This window comes from Malus domestica, chromosome 04 (assembly GCF_042453785.1).
Source record: "Malus domestica chromosome 04, GDT2T_hap1".
Taxonomy (NCBI): Eukaryota; Viridiplantae; Streptophyta; class Magnoliopsida; order Rosales; family Rosaceae; genus Malus; species Malus domestica.
In genome coordinates, this window is record NC_091664.1 from 4,989,672 (window position 1) to 5,006,656 (window position 16,985).

The 16,985-nt window shown below is 37.9% G+C and overlaps 2 protein-coding genes across 2 annotated transcripts; both read left to right on the forward strand.

Annotated features, from left to right (window-relative positions):
• Positions 1 to 3,534: 3,534 nt before the first annotated feature.
• NAC15 (uncharacterized LOC103400464) lies at positions 3,535 to 7,676 on the forward strand. Its single transcript, NM_001293842.1, is given in 5 exon segments — positions 3,535 to 3,614; positions 4,311 to 4,750; positions 4,896 to 5,173; positions 5,552 to 6,559; positions 7,324 to 7,676. Coding segments are annotated over 4 exon segments (1,644 nt in total). The 5' UTR covers positions 3,535 to 3,614; positions 4,311 to 4,593; the 3' UTR covers positions 7,525 to 7,676.
• Positions 7,677 to 11,419: 3,743 nt separating this feature from the next.
• On the forward strand, positions 11,420 to 12,067 carry LOC103400536 (cytochrome P450 82A3-like). Its single transcript, XM_008339189.3, has one exon. The coding sequence runs from the start codon at positions 11,420 to 11,422 to the stop codon at positions 12,065 to 12,067; it is 648 nt and encodes a 215-aa protein (XP_008337411.1).
• Positions 12,068 to 16,985: the final 4,918 nt, after the last annotated feature.

Here is a 16,985-nt window from a genome sequence, read left to right on the forward strand (position 1 = left end):
TCAAATTCGAAAACTTGGTGAATTTATGTGCCCTATATTGTTGCTGCATGACAGTATTGGTGGCATGAAAGGTCGAATAGGTCTTCTCTAGGAGATCTGATTCGGTTAGTTTCACTTTGCAGAATTTCAACAGAGAACAGATTCTACAAACTTCAGAGTTGTATTCATTTACAGACTAAAGTCCTGGAAGCGAAGATGCTACCAGTCGTGTCTTGCTTCAGGCAAATATATGTCTTTTTGGTGATCGAAATGGTAGGCCAGAGCAAGTCAGATGGTGCGTGGGTCTTCCTCAATGAGATACTCAGTCTGCAGTGCATCATGAATGTGTCTTCAGATGAAGATAATTGCAGTAGCTTTCTGAGCTTCGTTAACAGGTTTGTCGGCGATAAGTGCCTCGATGGTGGCTTTAATACCTTTTGCAGTGAGATTGAGCTTCACGTCTTGAACCCACTTCAGATAGTTTCTTCCAGAGACTTCTAGAGCAGAGAAATTGAGCTTGTTCAAGTTCGACAGATCCCTAAAACGGAGGGAGAAAATGTGATTAGTCATATGGTAAGCCATAGACATATATCGTAGAACATACAGGTTCTATAGACATGTAGATGTTTAATTTATGCATGAAAACTACGAGTTTCATGTGGTATGTTTTGAATGAAAACTTCGGGTTTCAAAGGTACTAAATTTGAAAATACATGTTTAATTTAGTTTTATGAATAATTAGTTCATAATGAGAGGTTCCTACAAGAAACACAGAATGCAATATACTAACTAAGTGTAGTGGATTTGAGGTTCTTCGGGAACTTAAGTGTGAGAGCTTCGTGACTACGAAAGTATGTGACGGTTCAAAGTATAAAAATAAATTATTGAATCATTAATGTCCAAAAGTGATCTTCAGGTCAATAATTTTGGATTCATTATCAGATTAATGGACTGCAGGTCACATTTAATTAATTCAATAAATCGAGCCATACGGGGTCGATTGTAGAAGCTAAATAATATTAAAATAATATTATTGAATAAAAAATATAGCCCTAAAATAATTTTGGGCTTGGTGCCGTGGGTTATAGGTCAAGAGTTTGGGTGCCTTAAGCATAAGGCAAGGCCCAAATATCCTTGGATGGTGGCTGCAGGCCACGGGATGGACATCAGAAGCCCCAGCCGCAGTTGGGTTGTGTTTTGGGCTGCAAGGGAGTGCACGGACAGGTCCAGTTGCGCTGGACTGTGGGTTTGCGTGGGAAAAACGAAGGCCAACGCATGGGCTGGCTACAGGTGATGCAGGCGGGGACGGGGGCTAGGGTGCAGGCTGTGGGCCTGACAGCCCAGCAACTTTAAAGGTTGCAGCGTGCAGGGAATAGGACCCCATCAAATCCGAGCTGGGTTATGTGAAGGTTGCGGGCCTTGGTGCAAGGGTGAGGGGCTACAGGCCCATCCATTTGGATCCCAGGCCGAAACCTGATATAAGTTTGCACATAGAAGGTGCAGTGTTGTGCCGCACCATGCCCTAGTTCCCTTTTTTTTTTTTCCAAATCCCTTAGGGTTTAGGAAAAACCCTAAATATGCTTCTAATTTATTTTGTATAATTTGACTCACAAATTCCACATAACAATTTAATTGTGCGATGCATGAAACAAATATATATATATATATATATATCGAAAGGAAAAGATAAACATAGAGGGGTTCATGCATCATGGGGAATGTTTTTATGCTTCGTGGATATTTCAAATATAACTTTTATTTTAGGCGTACTTGATTGGCAGTATATAAAAAGGTTAATCGTGTATTGTGATACTTAAATGCATTTATATAAACAAAAATTACAAAATCTGTCACTGCATCTGACACACACTTCAACTGATACTCTGTTTCTCATTGTTTTTATATTTTGGAATAAGGTAATACAAATCAATGCAGTGTCTGTTTCCTTATTTCGTTTTTTACATTTGGATTCAAATGTCGCACTGCATTGTCCATTTATTGGTTTTGTTTTTTTTTTTTCATCACTCACACGCCTCTTACATGTTCATTTTTTACATTTGGATTCAAATATTGCAATGTAGTGTCCATTTCCTGGTTCCTTTTTTTTTTTTAATTAAGCAGACTCCTCCATGTAACAGAGTTACAGAAGGTGAAGGAGAGTGATAAAATATATGTCCTAACTATTTATAGGATTCATATCTCAAAATCAATTCCTTGGGGATCCAACAAACCTCTTCCCCTTCCTCTTTTCCCTCTCAACTCCTCTTTCTCCCTTGCACTGCCACACCCCACCTCTGTTAACAAACCCAAAATTCAATTGCAGGTCATATGTGCTCTAAGTCTGATTTTTTTTTACTCTCTCCTACTGTTTTAGCTTTTTTATTTGTCCCCTTTTTCTTCTTTTTCATCTTTGAGATTTCTATCTCAACTATAACTTTGGTTTTCTCTATATAGTTCTTCCATAGTTATGAAAATATCTCTGCAACCAAAAGACATTGGTTTGCAGGACCTCTCTATTTGATGTTTTGTTAATATTGGTTGAGATTTTAGGATCGAGGGACCTGCAATTGAGGGATGCGGCGATACTAAGACTGTTTTTCATGAGGGTAAAGTGAAGGACTTGCATGGTGATTATGGGTTGCGGTGGTGTTGGGATTGATTTTGAAGTGGGGTTGAATTTGATCTGGAATTTAGGGGGCGGTTAGTTTAAGGTTGAGAGCTTCGAATGAGGGAGAAAGAGGAGAGTTGAAAGGAAGAAAGAGAAGATCAGAGATTTTGGCCATTGGATTTGTATCAATGGATGAGATCCATCGGTCTGGATGATCCTCACAAAATTGATCTAGAGAGGGTTTAAATCCCTATTTGTAATAGCTTAAAGCCCATATGACATTCATAGAGAAAGAAAGAGGGAGAATGATAGAAAAATCAATTTCTAACTCTTTATAATGACTTAAATCTTATGTGGCATTTATTATTGACCTATATATAATCAATAAAAACATATCATTGATTAAGTCCAAAACAAAAATATGTCATTGATATATGACTTAATAGTAAAACATTTATTGACTCTTGGCCAAATTACCTCTATTTAATTATGTTTTTAATTCTTTAACGAATTTATAATTTTTCTTTTATGCCTAGGAATTTATAATTTGTTGTAAATATTAAAAATAAACTTTTATATTAGTTTCTTGTCCACGTGGTCCAAATTTGACCACGACTTCATCACAAATATAAGATCTACGTTTGCCACCTCATCATTTAACAGTTAGAAAAACAGATATTTTGACAGAGTGGACTATGTTATGTTTAACTATTCACTATATAGACCTAAGCAGGCTCATATGCGCCCGGCCTGCATTAAAGTAGGCCCATATAAATGTAAATCTAAATAAACAAATGTTTGGGTCGACATATATAAACAAACTGTTATGGGGTCGAAAACATAAATAATATAAAGATTTTGGCAAGATCTAATAACAAAACTTTAGGCGCGTTATAAGATAGACCTAAAGGGCAGAAGGAAAAGTATGCACTGACTCCCGGCATTCAGTCTGCAGCAGTGTTGTTCTCTCCGTTTGCGCTTTCGTCTTCGTTCCTGCCTCTCGATCCCCCTCTCTCTCCTCCTTCCGGTATCTCTCTCCCTCTCTCTCTCTCTCTCTCTCTCTCTCTCTCTCTTGTGTTATTAGGGTTTGATTCGTTTCGCCTTCTCTATCGATAGATCTCTCTTTTGTCTGTTTTGCTCTTCGTGCCCTAGTTTTTTTCTTCAGAGTGGTTTTATATTTTGTTCTCTCAATTCAGATTTCCTTCTCTTTTACCCACGGTACTGGGTAGGTAACGGATTTGAGCATCGATGATTGTTTATTGGGATTATTATCATAAGTTGATTCTGTTTTTGTCTTTCTTTGGTTTTGCGAGCTAGGGTTTTTCGATTTTTTAATTTGGGATTTCAATTTTATTGCTTTTTCGCATATATGATTATGGTTATGGTTTTTCTAGCGAATTCTGATTGTTTTACGATCTGGGTTTAATGGTTTTAGATGGGGATCAAGTATAATACGTGTGTAGAGGTTCTTCTTTTAATTGCTATGTGTGTAGCAGCTTTGTTCAGTTAGATATCTAATTGTTGATTATCAATTAGGGTTTTGAGGATCCAAATATCAATTCTTTGTGGGTTTGATTTGTCAAGAGTTTTGTTTTTTTTTTAATGAAAGAATAAGAATTTACTTTGTTTTGATGCTTCCTGTGTTTGTTGCTTAGTTTGCAGTTATTTTTTCTTTGGTTTTCATGTATTGATTGGAGTTTGTGTTCTAATATGTTGGAAACAGGTCTTCTTTTTGCACCTGATGTCTTTTGATCTCAACCTGAAACTTTCATCAGTTATTAGAGCATTTTGTTTTATGAGCCGAGGCCGGCTGTGGAGGTCGCGAAGGATATTGTTCCGAGACTGTACCTAGCCCTCCTTTTCCCGGGGGGACAGGGGGGAGTGTTGTTTGATAATAGTCTTTGTTCTGTAATCAAGAGTTCAGCTACTTGGTTCTTTCTGTCAGGGAATATTGGTAGGAAGAGGGGTTGTAATCAGGTAGTTGAACTCTAATTTTTAATTTTGTGATGGGGAAAATGTTTAAGGCTCCTGGGTTTCGGTTTCAACCAACCGATGTTGAGCTTCTAAAATACTTTTTGAAGCGGAAGTTAATAGGGAAAAGGCTCCATGTTAAAGTCATCTCAGAGGTTGACGTTTACAAGTATGATCCTTGGGATCTTCCAGGTATGGTTCACGTTGCTTTCTCTTCTTTGAATTATTTACCTATCATCTATGTTGTTGTTGAAGTTGTTTTGCTTGTAAGGATCTCCATAGTCTTTCATTCTTTGAATCATGTGGTTTCTTACTATGTTTTGCTTTTACACTTCAGACAAATCTGGCTGGGACAGTGGAGATCTGAAGTGGTATTTCTTTTGTCCGAGAGAAAAGAAATATGCACGTGGGAATAGAATTCAACGTGCTACTGTAGGTGGTTACTGGAAGACCACTGGAAAGGATAGGTCTGTTCTTTGCAGTGGTGCAGTTGTCGGGTGGATAAAAACTTTAATTTTTCATACCGGTCGAGCCCCACATGGAGATCGAACGGATTGGGTTATGCACGAGTATAGGCTTGAAGATCAGGGCCTGGTTGATAGGGGTGTACCTCTGGTAAGTCATTCCCTTCCTCTTTCCATTATTTTTAGTTTTACTTCCTCCTCTCTTTTTCTTTACAATGGAATTGATGTTCCATGTAAAATGGAACTAAAGATTATTTGTCTGTGTTCTGTTATTGTAGCAACCATGTGGATTCTATTTCCATTATTTTTAGTTTTACTTCCTCCTCTCTTTTTCTTTACAACGGAATTGATGTTCCATGTAAAATGGAACTAAAGATTATTTGTCTGTGTTCTGTTATTGTAGCAACCAAGTGGAATCTATTTCATGTATCGAAAATTGGATTGATCATGTTGGTATTTGGATTCCTCCATTCTTTGTTATACTGGCAGGTTATATCGATTGACTTTTTTGGTTCTTTTGATGTTGCAGGACTCATACGTTCTCTGTATGATTTTTCAAAAAGAAGGGCTAGGGCCAAGAAATGGTGCGCAATATGGTAAACCTTTTAATGAGGAAGACTGGAGTGATGACGAGGTTGCTGAAGGATTTGAAGATGCAAACACACCTGGCCCATATCTGGGGCTGCTGTGCAACGAAAATAGTCCAATTGCTAATAATACGCATTCTCTTGAGGATATTGGCATAGGTCCTCCATCTGGATCATGCATATCTGATATTTTACCGCAGTCTTGCAAAGTTCTTCAACCAGTTTCCAGTAACTATGTTACGATGGAGAAGTCTCATGCTTCCCATGGTGATGACATCCTGCCAACTTTTGATTACTCCAGAGAAGAAAACACTTTCTTTATGAGTGAGAATGGGAAAAGTATGGCTCAAATCCATTCAGAAGCAGTTCCTAATGCAAGCATGCCCAAGCTAAATCATGTGCTGCCAAGCAACCATAATGGTTTTGCTTCTACTAGTGCATTCTTTTCTGAGAGAATAGGCATTGGTCCATCTGAATCATTCATGTCTGATATTGCGCCACCACATTCCAATGCTCTTCAACCGGAAACTGGTAATTATGTTACAACAGAGAAGGCTCATATGTCTGATGGTGATATCCTTTCAATGTTTGATTACTTTCCTGAAGAAAGCACTCTTTACATGTATGGAAATGATAAAATTGAGACTGGAGGTTGTTTAGAAACAGTCCTGAATGCAAACATTCCTGAGCCAGGCCAAGTGCTTGCGAGCAACTATAATACTTTCATCTCTACTAATACCCAGTCTTCTGAGGTTATAGGCATTGGTCCTTCATTTCAATCATGCGGAATTGATGTTTTACCACCTTCTTGGGAGGTTCTCCAACCGGTCTCCTGTAATTATGTTGCAATGGAGAAGACTCCTGCTTCTAATGGTGATGACATCCTGCCAATGTTGGATTGCTTTGCAGAAGAAAGCACTTTTCTTATGAATGAGAATCACAATAATGAGGTGTGTATGCGCCCTTCTCTTTTTTCCACATGTAGTCAATGCAAATATCATTCCTTATTTAGTGGCTAGGTGTTTGGTTCTTCTGTTATCTGTTTTGTTTTATCCCAGTACCGTAGTCTGTTATCACTTCTTTAGATGTGTTTGCCATTTTCATTGTTGTCTCTGGGCATATGTTAGCTTTTTATTTGGTTCTGTGAATCTTGCAACTATTTGTTTCTTGTTTATCTGTGAGAAATGTTCAGTGTTCTTATGGTAATCTTATGAAGTGTTGTTAGACTTGGAAGCCTTTTTTTTTCCTGTCATTTTTTGTTTAAATTGTGGACTCATTACCAATACATATTTGCAAATGCAGTCAAATAATTTGTTTCCTTTTTTTATCTGATGCTTATTTTATATATATGTTTGGTGATCCTCTTTTTGCTACTGTTTTTCCTTCTTTGTTATCCTCTGCTGACTGATTAGGAGATTCTTTCTTGTCATGTTTTCTGGATCCTTCTCTCTTTGCTTTCCAACGAGTAATGGTATGCTACTGCTTACATTAGCCAACAATGGTATTTATTGGCAGTTTCAATGTACAAATGTCTTTTGAAGCATGAGTTTCAAACTCGATGGCATACTGTTACTTTTAGCCTTTAAATTTTCTTGCATACATGTGTGGATATCTGTTTCTACAAGCATAAGATTTGTACAAGTAGATTTATACGTGCACATTATCTTGCTAGTGTTGTCTTACTTTTTTTCATGGGTTTGCTTCTTGCTTGAAGGAACTGGATAATTTCATTGATTTTGGCAACAACGCTCAAGCTATACCTCATCTGAATACAAGCAATATGTATGAAAATTTAGAAGACTTGGGCAACAACCTAGACGGATACAATTTCTCTGGCGTGCATGATGATTCTGCGAATCATTTTTTGGAGCTAGGTGACCTTGACCAACCAATGAATGGCGATAATTCTGTGTAATTTCCTCTAGTGGAAGGGATCTATGGGTTTGAATTTATCAGTGAAGAGGCAGAGGCTCCAGATCGCATATTTGTGAGTGAAGTGGTTCATTGACTTCCTCCATATTATTATTGTCAATAAGGATCAATTGGGTGCTGTGATCTCCCTTTTTATTTGACTCTCCATATTATCTGTTGGTAATTTGATAATAACTGTTTGTTGCAAAACTGAGCGCAGGCGTTCTAGAATTCATACAGCCGATCCCATTTAGTGGGATAAGGGTTTGTTGCTTTGTTGCAAAGACAAGAGTGTAAGTTTTACAATTCAGTATTATGTTATCATTTTCTTATAATTTTCTTTTCACTGAATATTTTCCTTTAAATGAGATTAAAAGTTCGATGAATTAACGAACAATTGACCAAAATTGATAATTGAAGTAAACAAGAAGATCAAAATTAACAAATTTGTAACCACAATGCCTAAAAGAAACAAAATCCTTTATCCAAGACATGAACCGTACGTTTCGCGATCTATATGCAAAAGCCCCTGATTTACAGTAGGTAAGAGTGCTTTGGTGTCCAGAGTGCTACATCCTCTTGAACTTACTCTGTTTTAAGTTTAGACTTTCCTTTACTATTAGCGTGGAATAGACTAGTGATATCGCTTGTAATAAAAATAAAAAAACGTTTGGTTTAGTAGTCTATTCCAATTATGCGTTTTTACCTATTTTTCCTCATCACTTATCACCCTCTTATTAGTCCTCCTTCTGTTCATGTCCTCCTTTGCAAAATGTGACTTTCCCTAGACTTTTGTTCCAACTGAATTGGGAGTATCTCCAGTTGTGTAGGCAAACATAATAGGCAAAGTTGTAGTATAAAAGTTGACGTGACAAGTTGCATAATCAATTGGCTTATGAAAAAAAATGTGTCACTCTAATCTAATGAAACATGCAAATCAAGGAGGTAAAATTGTAATTTACTACTGTCTTTCACTGTTGATATTTATTTTTATCTTTTATTTTTGTCTTCTTCTCCTGACATCAAATGCTTTAGATATAGGGGTCTAATTTTGCCTACACATGTAGAAATAGGCGATGTTGCCTATTTTGGGGGAGTAGGAAACGTTTACCTATTCAATTGACTACTCCATTGCAGCCGACATGGCTCATCAAAAAGAATTTAGCTACTCATTTGCTTACTCCATTAGAGATGATCAGATTATCCTTAATTCTGGTTCATGCAACGTATCAGCCCACAGATTCTATGATGCTAATTTTGATAAAAAAACAAAATAAATTTAAAATAAAACTAGCAACAAAAATAATTTTGATTGAAATCCAAGTTCAATGCAACTTTTGATTTTGATACGAAAACAGACAACTAATTAAAAAGAGGCTGTAAATCTAATGCAAAAAAAAAAAAAAAAAAAAAAAAAAAAAATGGAAGTTTAAGCTTGCTAGCTCGAAGGCTGATCGATCAGTGACATCCGTTGTTCTTGTGACGTATTATTCTCCGAGAATCATAACTTCATTCTCCAATTCTGTTAAGTCGTGATATCGATGCGTTCTCTTCAATGTACTACTTCTCTCGAGCGTTTCTATTTTGTTAACCCTTCCCTTCTCTTTGACGATGTTGTTGAGAAAGAAACAAGACACGTTCTTAACAAGCACACCAAGCAAGCTTCCGATACCCGAACCCATCTCCGATGTCTCAATGTCCTTCATCTCCAGCCTAAGTGCTGAAATCTTTGTCTGATCAGTGAAATTATCCGATGGATTTATAATTCTTCGTCTGTGCCTGCAGGATGCCCCCTCTATTTATATCAGAAAAGGCATGGCTGGTTAGCTTGTGGGAGCTTTCCTCAAAATATATCCAATGGAGACCCGTAGGGAATCGGAGCATTATTGTATAGTCTCTCCAATTAGGGTAAGTTCTAAAGTAAGAGTTTTAAGTAAGGCCGTTTATCACCATCCAAGCAATACTTTGGGCAATAAGAGTATAAAGAGTTTATGACAAATATATGAATCTCTACAATCTCACAATTCTCAAAATGCTAATTCAAATTCTTTTCCGTAAGGAGATATTTATAAGATTACAAAGGAGCAAACTAGGAAATAAATCAAAACAATCCTTTGTCTACAAGACAAGGAAACCTAGACCAAATCAAATCATATAAAAACCCTAATTAAATCATATAAATTCACTAATTAAATCAAATCCTACAATACTTTCCTTTTTATTTTCCAACAAGAAGCCTACAGTCCAATCAATTATAACGCTCTTGTGGGAAAGATTACTCAGACGTAGAACTCCAACCACCACTAGTGAATTGCCTCGGTGGTTAAGATCTTTTCTTTGATCACTATGTTCTATATTCAAACCCTCCCCTTTTCCTAGTGTAAATTAAATTAGTAATATCGCTGACATTGAAAAAAAAGAGGCAACTCTCCTTTTCTCCAAACGAGCCCTTAATATATTGTAGTACTTTATAACTTATGTTTTATAATACAATTACATAACTATTTTTAAATATAAATAGACATTTATTTATATGTTACACAATAAATTATTTTATAAAAAAATTAATCAAAATATATAAATAAAAAAAAACCCTAGGCCCCGCTGAAAATATATTTATTTAGAAAATATCACGTTCACCAATTATGGCAGTGTAGTTTTTGCTGTAATTTGTAGTTTTTTGTTTTTTGCATGTGACGTTTTATTGCAGTAGTGAAAATCAATCATATCTTTGTATTTTGATGTGTGTTCATCTTCACCCCACTGATTTCCCTCCATCATAACAACTACCTAATCCACTAACACTATCACTCTACTTCAAAAGGAAAAAACAACTCACCTATTGTTTTCCTTTTTTTTTTTTTGTTGTGACACCGAAAACAAAGCTACATTGCCTTAATTGGTGAATTTCCTTAATATAGTAAATGCGTTGGAGATTTTTTTTTAAAATTTTTTTGTGAATTTCCTTATCATTCATTTCTTTAACAAGTTTCTTCCAGATCAGATTTTTTTTTCTTTAAAAAGAATTTCATACTGAATATCTAGTCAAATTACAAGAAAATGACAATTATGGTAAATGCAAAAATAAACAAATATAATTCCTTTTTTGCCATTTCATCCCTATCTCTTCCTAATGTGTTTGTACTAATATGGAACAAAACCCGCACAAGGAATTTACACCCTCCATTTACCATATTTGTCTGGATACACTGAACCAGAACAATTAGAAAGTCTGTAACTTCTCTAAATTCACTATATAAAACAAAACAAAACCCCCATCCATATATCACTGACAAGACAAACAAGCTAGCTAAGGACTCCCCATGAAACAAATAGCTATGGACTTCCACCTACCATCTCTTGTTCCTTTTGTGGTAGCATCATTGGCCTTTTCATTGTTCCTCTACTCTATATATTTTCAGTCAAGAATAGCAGTCAGAAAACTACCACCACAAGCCGGAGATGCATGGCCGATAATCGGTCACGTCCCCTTATTATTACGTTCATCTGAACCACTACATTTGGTGTTAGCTCAATTGGCGGACATGTATGGACCGATCTTCACTTAATTTTATGTTCGGAGTGAAGAGAACCCTAGTTTTGAGCAGCTCAGATATGGCGAAAGAGTGCTTAAAGAAAAAAGTGTTTGCTAGCCAAGTTAGCTCTTTAGCCTCCGAAATTTTGGGCTATAACTATGCCTACTTTCCTTTCAGCTCTTACGGCTACTACTTTAGTCATGTACAAAAGATGGTCATGGCTGAGCTCTTATAGCCCCACCGCACACGTCGAGATGCTCAAACACTTCAGAGAATCTGGAGTGAGTGCATCGATAAAAGAAATATACGACCGGTGGACGAAGAACAAGAAGAGTGGAAAAGGTATTCAAAGATTGGCTTCGAATGAATGCGACTTTTGTGGTATCGGACGTAAAAGAATTAGACGTCAACAACCCTAAAAGCCTAAAAAAAGTCCAGGAAGAGATAGACCAAAATACTGGCAGAGAAAGGGCAGTAAAAGAATTAGACGTCGACAACCTGGTCTATCACCAAGCCGTTATCAAAGAAACTCTCCGTTTATACTCTTCCGGACCAACCTTACTGCCCCATGCATCGACAGAAGATTGCTTCACAGCCGGCTACCACATCCCAGAAAAGACTCGCGTCCTCGTCAACATTTGGAAGATTCATCGACACCCAAAGGTCTGGCCCGATCCAAATGAGTTTCGATCGGAACGATTTTTCACAACATACAGCGACATTGATGTTAAAGGTCAGAATTTTGAACTGATACCATTTGGCAGTGGAAGAAGAACGTTTGCCGGAATAGTGCTTGCCCTCAGGATTATGCCACTGATCCTCGCTTCTTTGCTTCATGGATTTGAAATCGCAACTCCGACGGGTGAGCCAGTTGACATGCGTGAGTCAATGGAATTTACCAACCATAGAACCTCCCAACTTGAAGTCCTTCTCACTCCGCGCCTTCCTGCTCAAGTATATGTAAATAAGGCAACTTTGCTATTATTTAGGGCACAGGTTACATACAAGTGATGATTTGAGTTTTCATAAACTCATGAGAGGCATCACTAGGTTTTGCACTAATTTGATTACCTCTCTTAAGATTTAGTATTATGTTACTAAATCATGTTTAAGTTTTTGTTTTAAGGGGCTTCTAGATCTTAATAAATAAATAAACCTTGTGCTGCTATTAGAAAATTTTGTTTTATAAATAAAAAGACCTTGTGCTGCTATTTGAAAAAAAAAAAAAACATGCATCCTCTGGATCTAAAGCGAATGTGAACCATACTTGTGCTCGTCCTGTGCCCAGATACTACAGTAATAGACACCGGTGCAATCACAATACATAATCAGTAGATATGATATAAAGATGTCATGCCACATGATTATGCTCACAATGAACATAATAAACATAAAATGTATGAAAAGTTTAGTTGTATGCAAAACATAGCATGTCACAACAGTTATATATGCAAAAACAGTTATTGAGGAAAACCATATAAATATATAAAACATTTGTAAAGCAAAAACACCCACTCAATGTTATGTCACGAGACGTAACTGCATACTTATTTTGCACGCGGTACTCCTTTACATATTCTTATGAGAAATTACTACAATATTCATTAAACTAATAATAATTAAAGTAATAAGCCTAATTTCGTCTTAGTTTGCCCAAGAGCGAGATTTAAAACGATTGAAAATTGGTTTGAAGTAGCACGCACCAGCCAAAGCCGCCTTGCTATGGACTTGAGTTTGACTAAGTTTTAGTAGTCATTAAAATTGACAAAATATACTTATGTCGTTAGTTATATTCTAACTGTGACAATCCGTCCCAAATTTTATAAATTTTAAAATGTAAAATTACGAATATGCCCTAAAGGTGAAGGTTTTGACTTTCATTGACCAACGTGTTGTGAGACGTATTAGATATTCTTTTAGCGTATTCTTGAAGTACTCGACGATACGAACAAGTATGCGCAAGCAGAAGTGAATTTGGAGTGACGAACCAAAAGTATTTTGAAGAAATAACTATTCTAATTATATTATATTATTGTATATTAATTAAGAGGACATGTGTGTGTGTGTGGGGGGTGTGGGGGTGACGGAAAGGAAGAAAAAGAAAGAAAAAAAAAGGGCATTGGCTGCCCAATATGTGAAGGAGATGAGGAACGAACCAGGAGAAGAGGGAGGAGAGTCCAGCCAATCACAGGGAAGAACAAGGAGAGAAAGGAGAGGGGTAAGGAGCACCCAAATTGGACCCGTGCACCACACACCGGACCCAGTTTCGAACCGGTGAAATTCCGGCCAAATTCCCACCATTTTTCTAACGAAACATAACCATTTATCATTTGCAACCTCTTCCATAACCTCTCCTCTACTCTCTTCACCCAAAATTAGGAAAAGTTTAGTTGAAATTTGGTGGAAAACTTGACACGCCCCGGTCCCGATATTCCCCGAATACCAGGATAGACACGTGCTGGCCAACACCCAAGGGTGACGAAAGCCATTTATTGAGTGCAAATGCTGAAAACAAGGAATAGATAGAACTTATAATTGTAAAAGAATAAGGAATATGCATTTAAGGAACGTGTTCAGAGCATACAACTAACTAGAATACTAAAAGAAATAATATAAAATTGAATGAATAAAAGAATGGGTCCTACACCAAGAAGACTCGAAGATGCCGATGCGGAAGTGTCTGGATGTCGGGATTGTATGCCTCGATTCTAAGTCTTGAAAGGGGCGCAAACAAACATGAGTGGACCAAGTTGATATATATATATATATATATAATAAAACAGTTTTCAACGTACTAACCCCCAGGTTTTATGAAAACACATATATAATGATAAACATAGGTTTTCCGAAGCCTAACATGCCGTGCAATGTCTCAAATCATAACTTGTATATTAGTGAGTGTTCGATAACCCCTAGGCCCCATGCCGGCTCCCCGTCTCTGAGCAGACAGTCAGAGGAAAATACACTTGAGACCCCATGCCAGCTCCCCGTCCCTGTGCTAAATAGCCAGAGGAAACACGCTCTAGGCCTTATGCCAACACCAAACCGTCGCTCGGGATGGACCAGAATCCATCCCTACGTCTCGTAGCAGAAATGACCACTAGGTAAGTACAAAACCATTGAACATATATATATTGAAAAGCAACTTCATAGTATAAAGTCATCCATCATCTATACTATAAAGAGGTGTTCGAAACATGCTCTAAATATCATATTGTCATCCATCGGATATTATATAAGAACATGGGTTATAGGAAAAATAGTAATAATTCAAACTAGCCTCAGTAAGCATGTTATCTCAAAGCGTTTCATAAAACGTAATCATTAAATCATGCCTTTCATGTATGCATTTCTACTATTAAAACATGCATTTTTAGAAGGGGCCCACTCACTGTACTTGGCCGCCGAAAAGCCACGCAACTAGCAAAGACAGAAACGCCACTATAATTGCCCTTAAGCACATAAAGGGTCAAATTAATAAAACTATATAATAGCAATTGAATTTGGGAAAATAGACGTCAAAAACGGATTCAGGACGTCAAAATTAGCCTAAGAGAGGTTCCGGGTTAAGGGTTTTGAGGGTTGGCTTAGGATGCACGGGCCTAAGGCCCTAAAGGCCTTTAGTTTAGTAAATAAAAATAAAAACAACTTAAAGTAAATGGTTTTTGGGTTTTAAGGAGGATGGGCTGAAGGTCCTGATTTAAAATGGCCCAAGGTCCTTTTACATTAAAACAATAAATAAAAGAAATAATAAAAACTGAAATGGGTTTTGGGTTGGGCTCGGCAGGAAAGGCCCAAAGGCCTTGGGATTTCTGGGTTGCCGGATTTTGGCCGGAAAGCTACACCAACTTTAAACGGCCATAACTTTGTCAAAACTCAACGAAATCGAGTGATTCAAAAATAAAAGTTGTAGTACTCAGCGAGACGAAGAGATTGATACCTTGCAAGTAGGCCAAATCGCCATAGTTTGGCCAGAAATTGCCTCGAAAGTGGTGGTGCTCGCCGGAAAATATGGAGAATGCTCCCTGAGCAGTTTTCACGTTTAAATTGTAACATCCCACATCGCCCAGGGGAGTGATTCTTAAATGTATATTCTCATTCCTACCTAGCACGAGGCCTTTGGGGAGCTTACTGGCTTTGGGTTCCATCGGAACTTGGAAGTTAAGCGCATCGCCCAGGGGAGTGATCTTTAAATGTATATTCCCATCCCTACCTAGCTCGAGGCATTTTGGAAGTTCACCGGTTTCGGGTTCCATCAGAACTCTGAAGTTAAGCGAGTAACGTGCGAGGTCACTCCCATGATGGGTGACCCACTGGGAAGTTCTCGTGTGAGTTCCTAGAAACAGAACCGTGAGGGCGTGGTTGGGGCCCAAAGAGGACAATATCGTGCTACGGTAGTGGAGCGGACCCGGGATGTGGTGGACCCCGGGCTGGGATGTGACATAAAGCTCACCAAAAACCACTTTTTAGCAACCACTAAGCCTTCTAGACTACCATGGAGGAAGATGGAAAAGTGGTTCAACTTACCTTCGTTGGAAACACTTGCACATTGACTGTGCATAGTGCCAAAGATAGACCGGAGATGTGAGGGAGAGAATGGAGGTCCGAGTGATGGTGATGGGTGGTGCGTCATGGCCAGTTGGGTGTGAGGATGAGTGTGTGTGTGTGTCATCGGAGAGCCACAGTGGTGAATGCGTGATTGTGGTGCTCAGGTCGAAAGAGAGAGAGCAGAGAGAGTTGAGAGAAGAAAGAGGGAAATAGGGAAAGAGGGAAAGAGGGAAAGAAGAAGGTCATAGGGGGACACACAAATAAAGGGGTGGGCCCCTTGGGCTCACTAATTAAGAATTAAAAACCATTTTTAAATAAAATAAGGGTGGGGTTTAACAAAACCACCATAGGTGCCGCGGGTATCCTTAGCCGAAATCCATCAATTATGAAATGTTTTTCTCCAATTACCACCACTAGAACACTCCCCTAAAACCCAGGAACAAAGCCCAAGCAGTGATGGAGGCGTTGGAACAAGTTTGGAGGTCGAATCGAACATACCCAAAATCTAAGGTTCCGGCGAGTTTGAGCAAAATTGGAGCTTTTCCAGGTCAAATTGGCCTTGGCCGCAGGTATAAAGTTTGCTCTACTCTTTGAGATCTTCATTTCTGTAATTTTTGAGAATTTTTAGAAATAGTTGAATTTTCCGGCGAGCTGAGGCGGCCAACCGCCACCCGCGGCGGCTGGTGTGGCGGCGCGTGGCCAGAGGGCCGTCGATGTTATTCTTAGGATAATTAGATTCCTTGAATTCAGTTTTGAGAATTGCATGACGTAGATTGATCGTTAGAACCAAAATTCTCTAAGATACGTTAATAGGCCATTATATTAATCGACGATCCGACCGTTGGATCGTCATCAAACTTTACTAGGTTATCATTCATAATATTTGAGGAATATAGGAACTTCTCTAATTGGATTTGTAAGTTCATAAAATAAAATGTTAACTGCCACTTGGTTTTGGCAATTGGCGGAGATCCGACCGTTGGATCGTTTTGAAACTTTAGTATGTTATTCTAGAAGCATAATGTGGATCCTTGGAAGTTACGGATCAGAGATCTGATTTGTAGATCTTCTGGACTGAATTACGTAGACTCATGTGCGATGTAAGTTATGTATTGTATCGACGAGAATTCTGAGATAAGGTTCAATAATTGGTCACAAGCGCCGATCGTTCGTGACGCCTCGATGTTTGTACTAGGAAGTTATAGCGCGGACTCCAGGTGAGTGGATCTTTCCTTACTTATCATATTTTTTCGTGATTGATAATTCTATAAATGCTTTTAAATAAAACTGAGAAATTTATGCCATGACATATATATATATATATATATATATATGTTATAAAATACTACGAGATCGTTGAGTTTAGATTTCATCATGATAT

Coding starts and splice junctions, on each gene's coding strand:
- LOC103400536 (XM_008339189.3), top strand. CDS start 11,420: ATGAATGCGACTTTTGTGGTATCGGACGTAAAAGAATTAGACGTCAAC.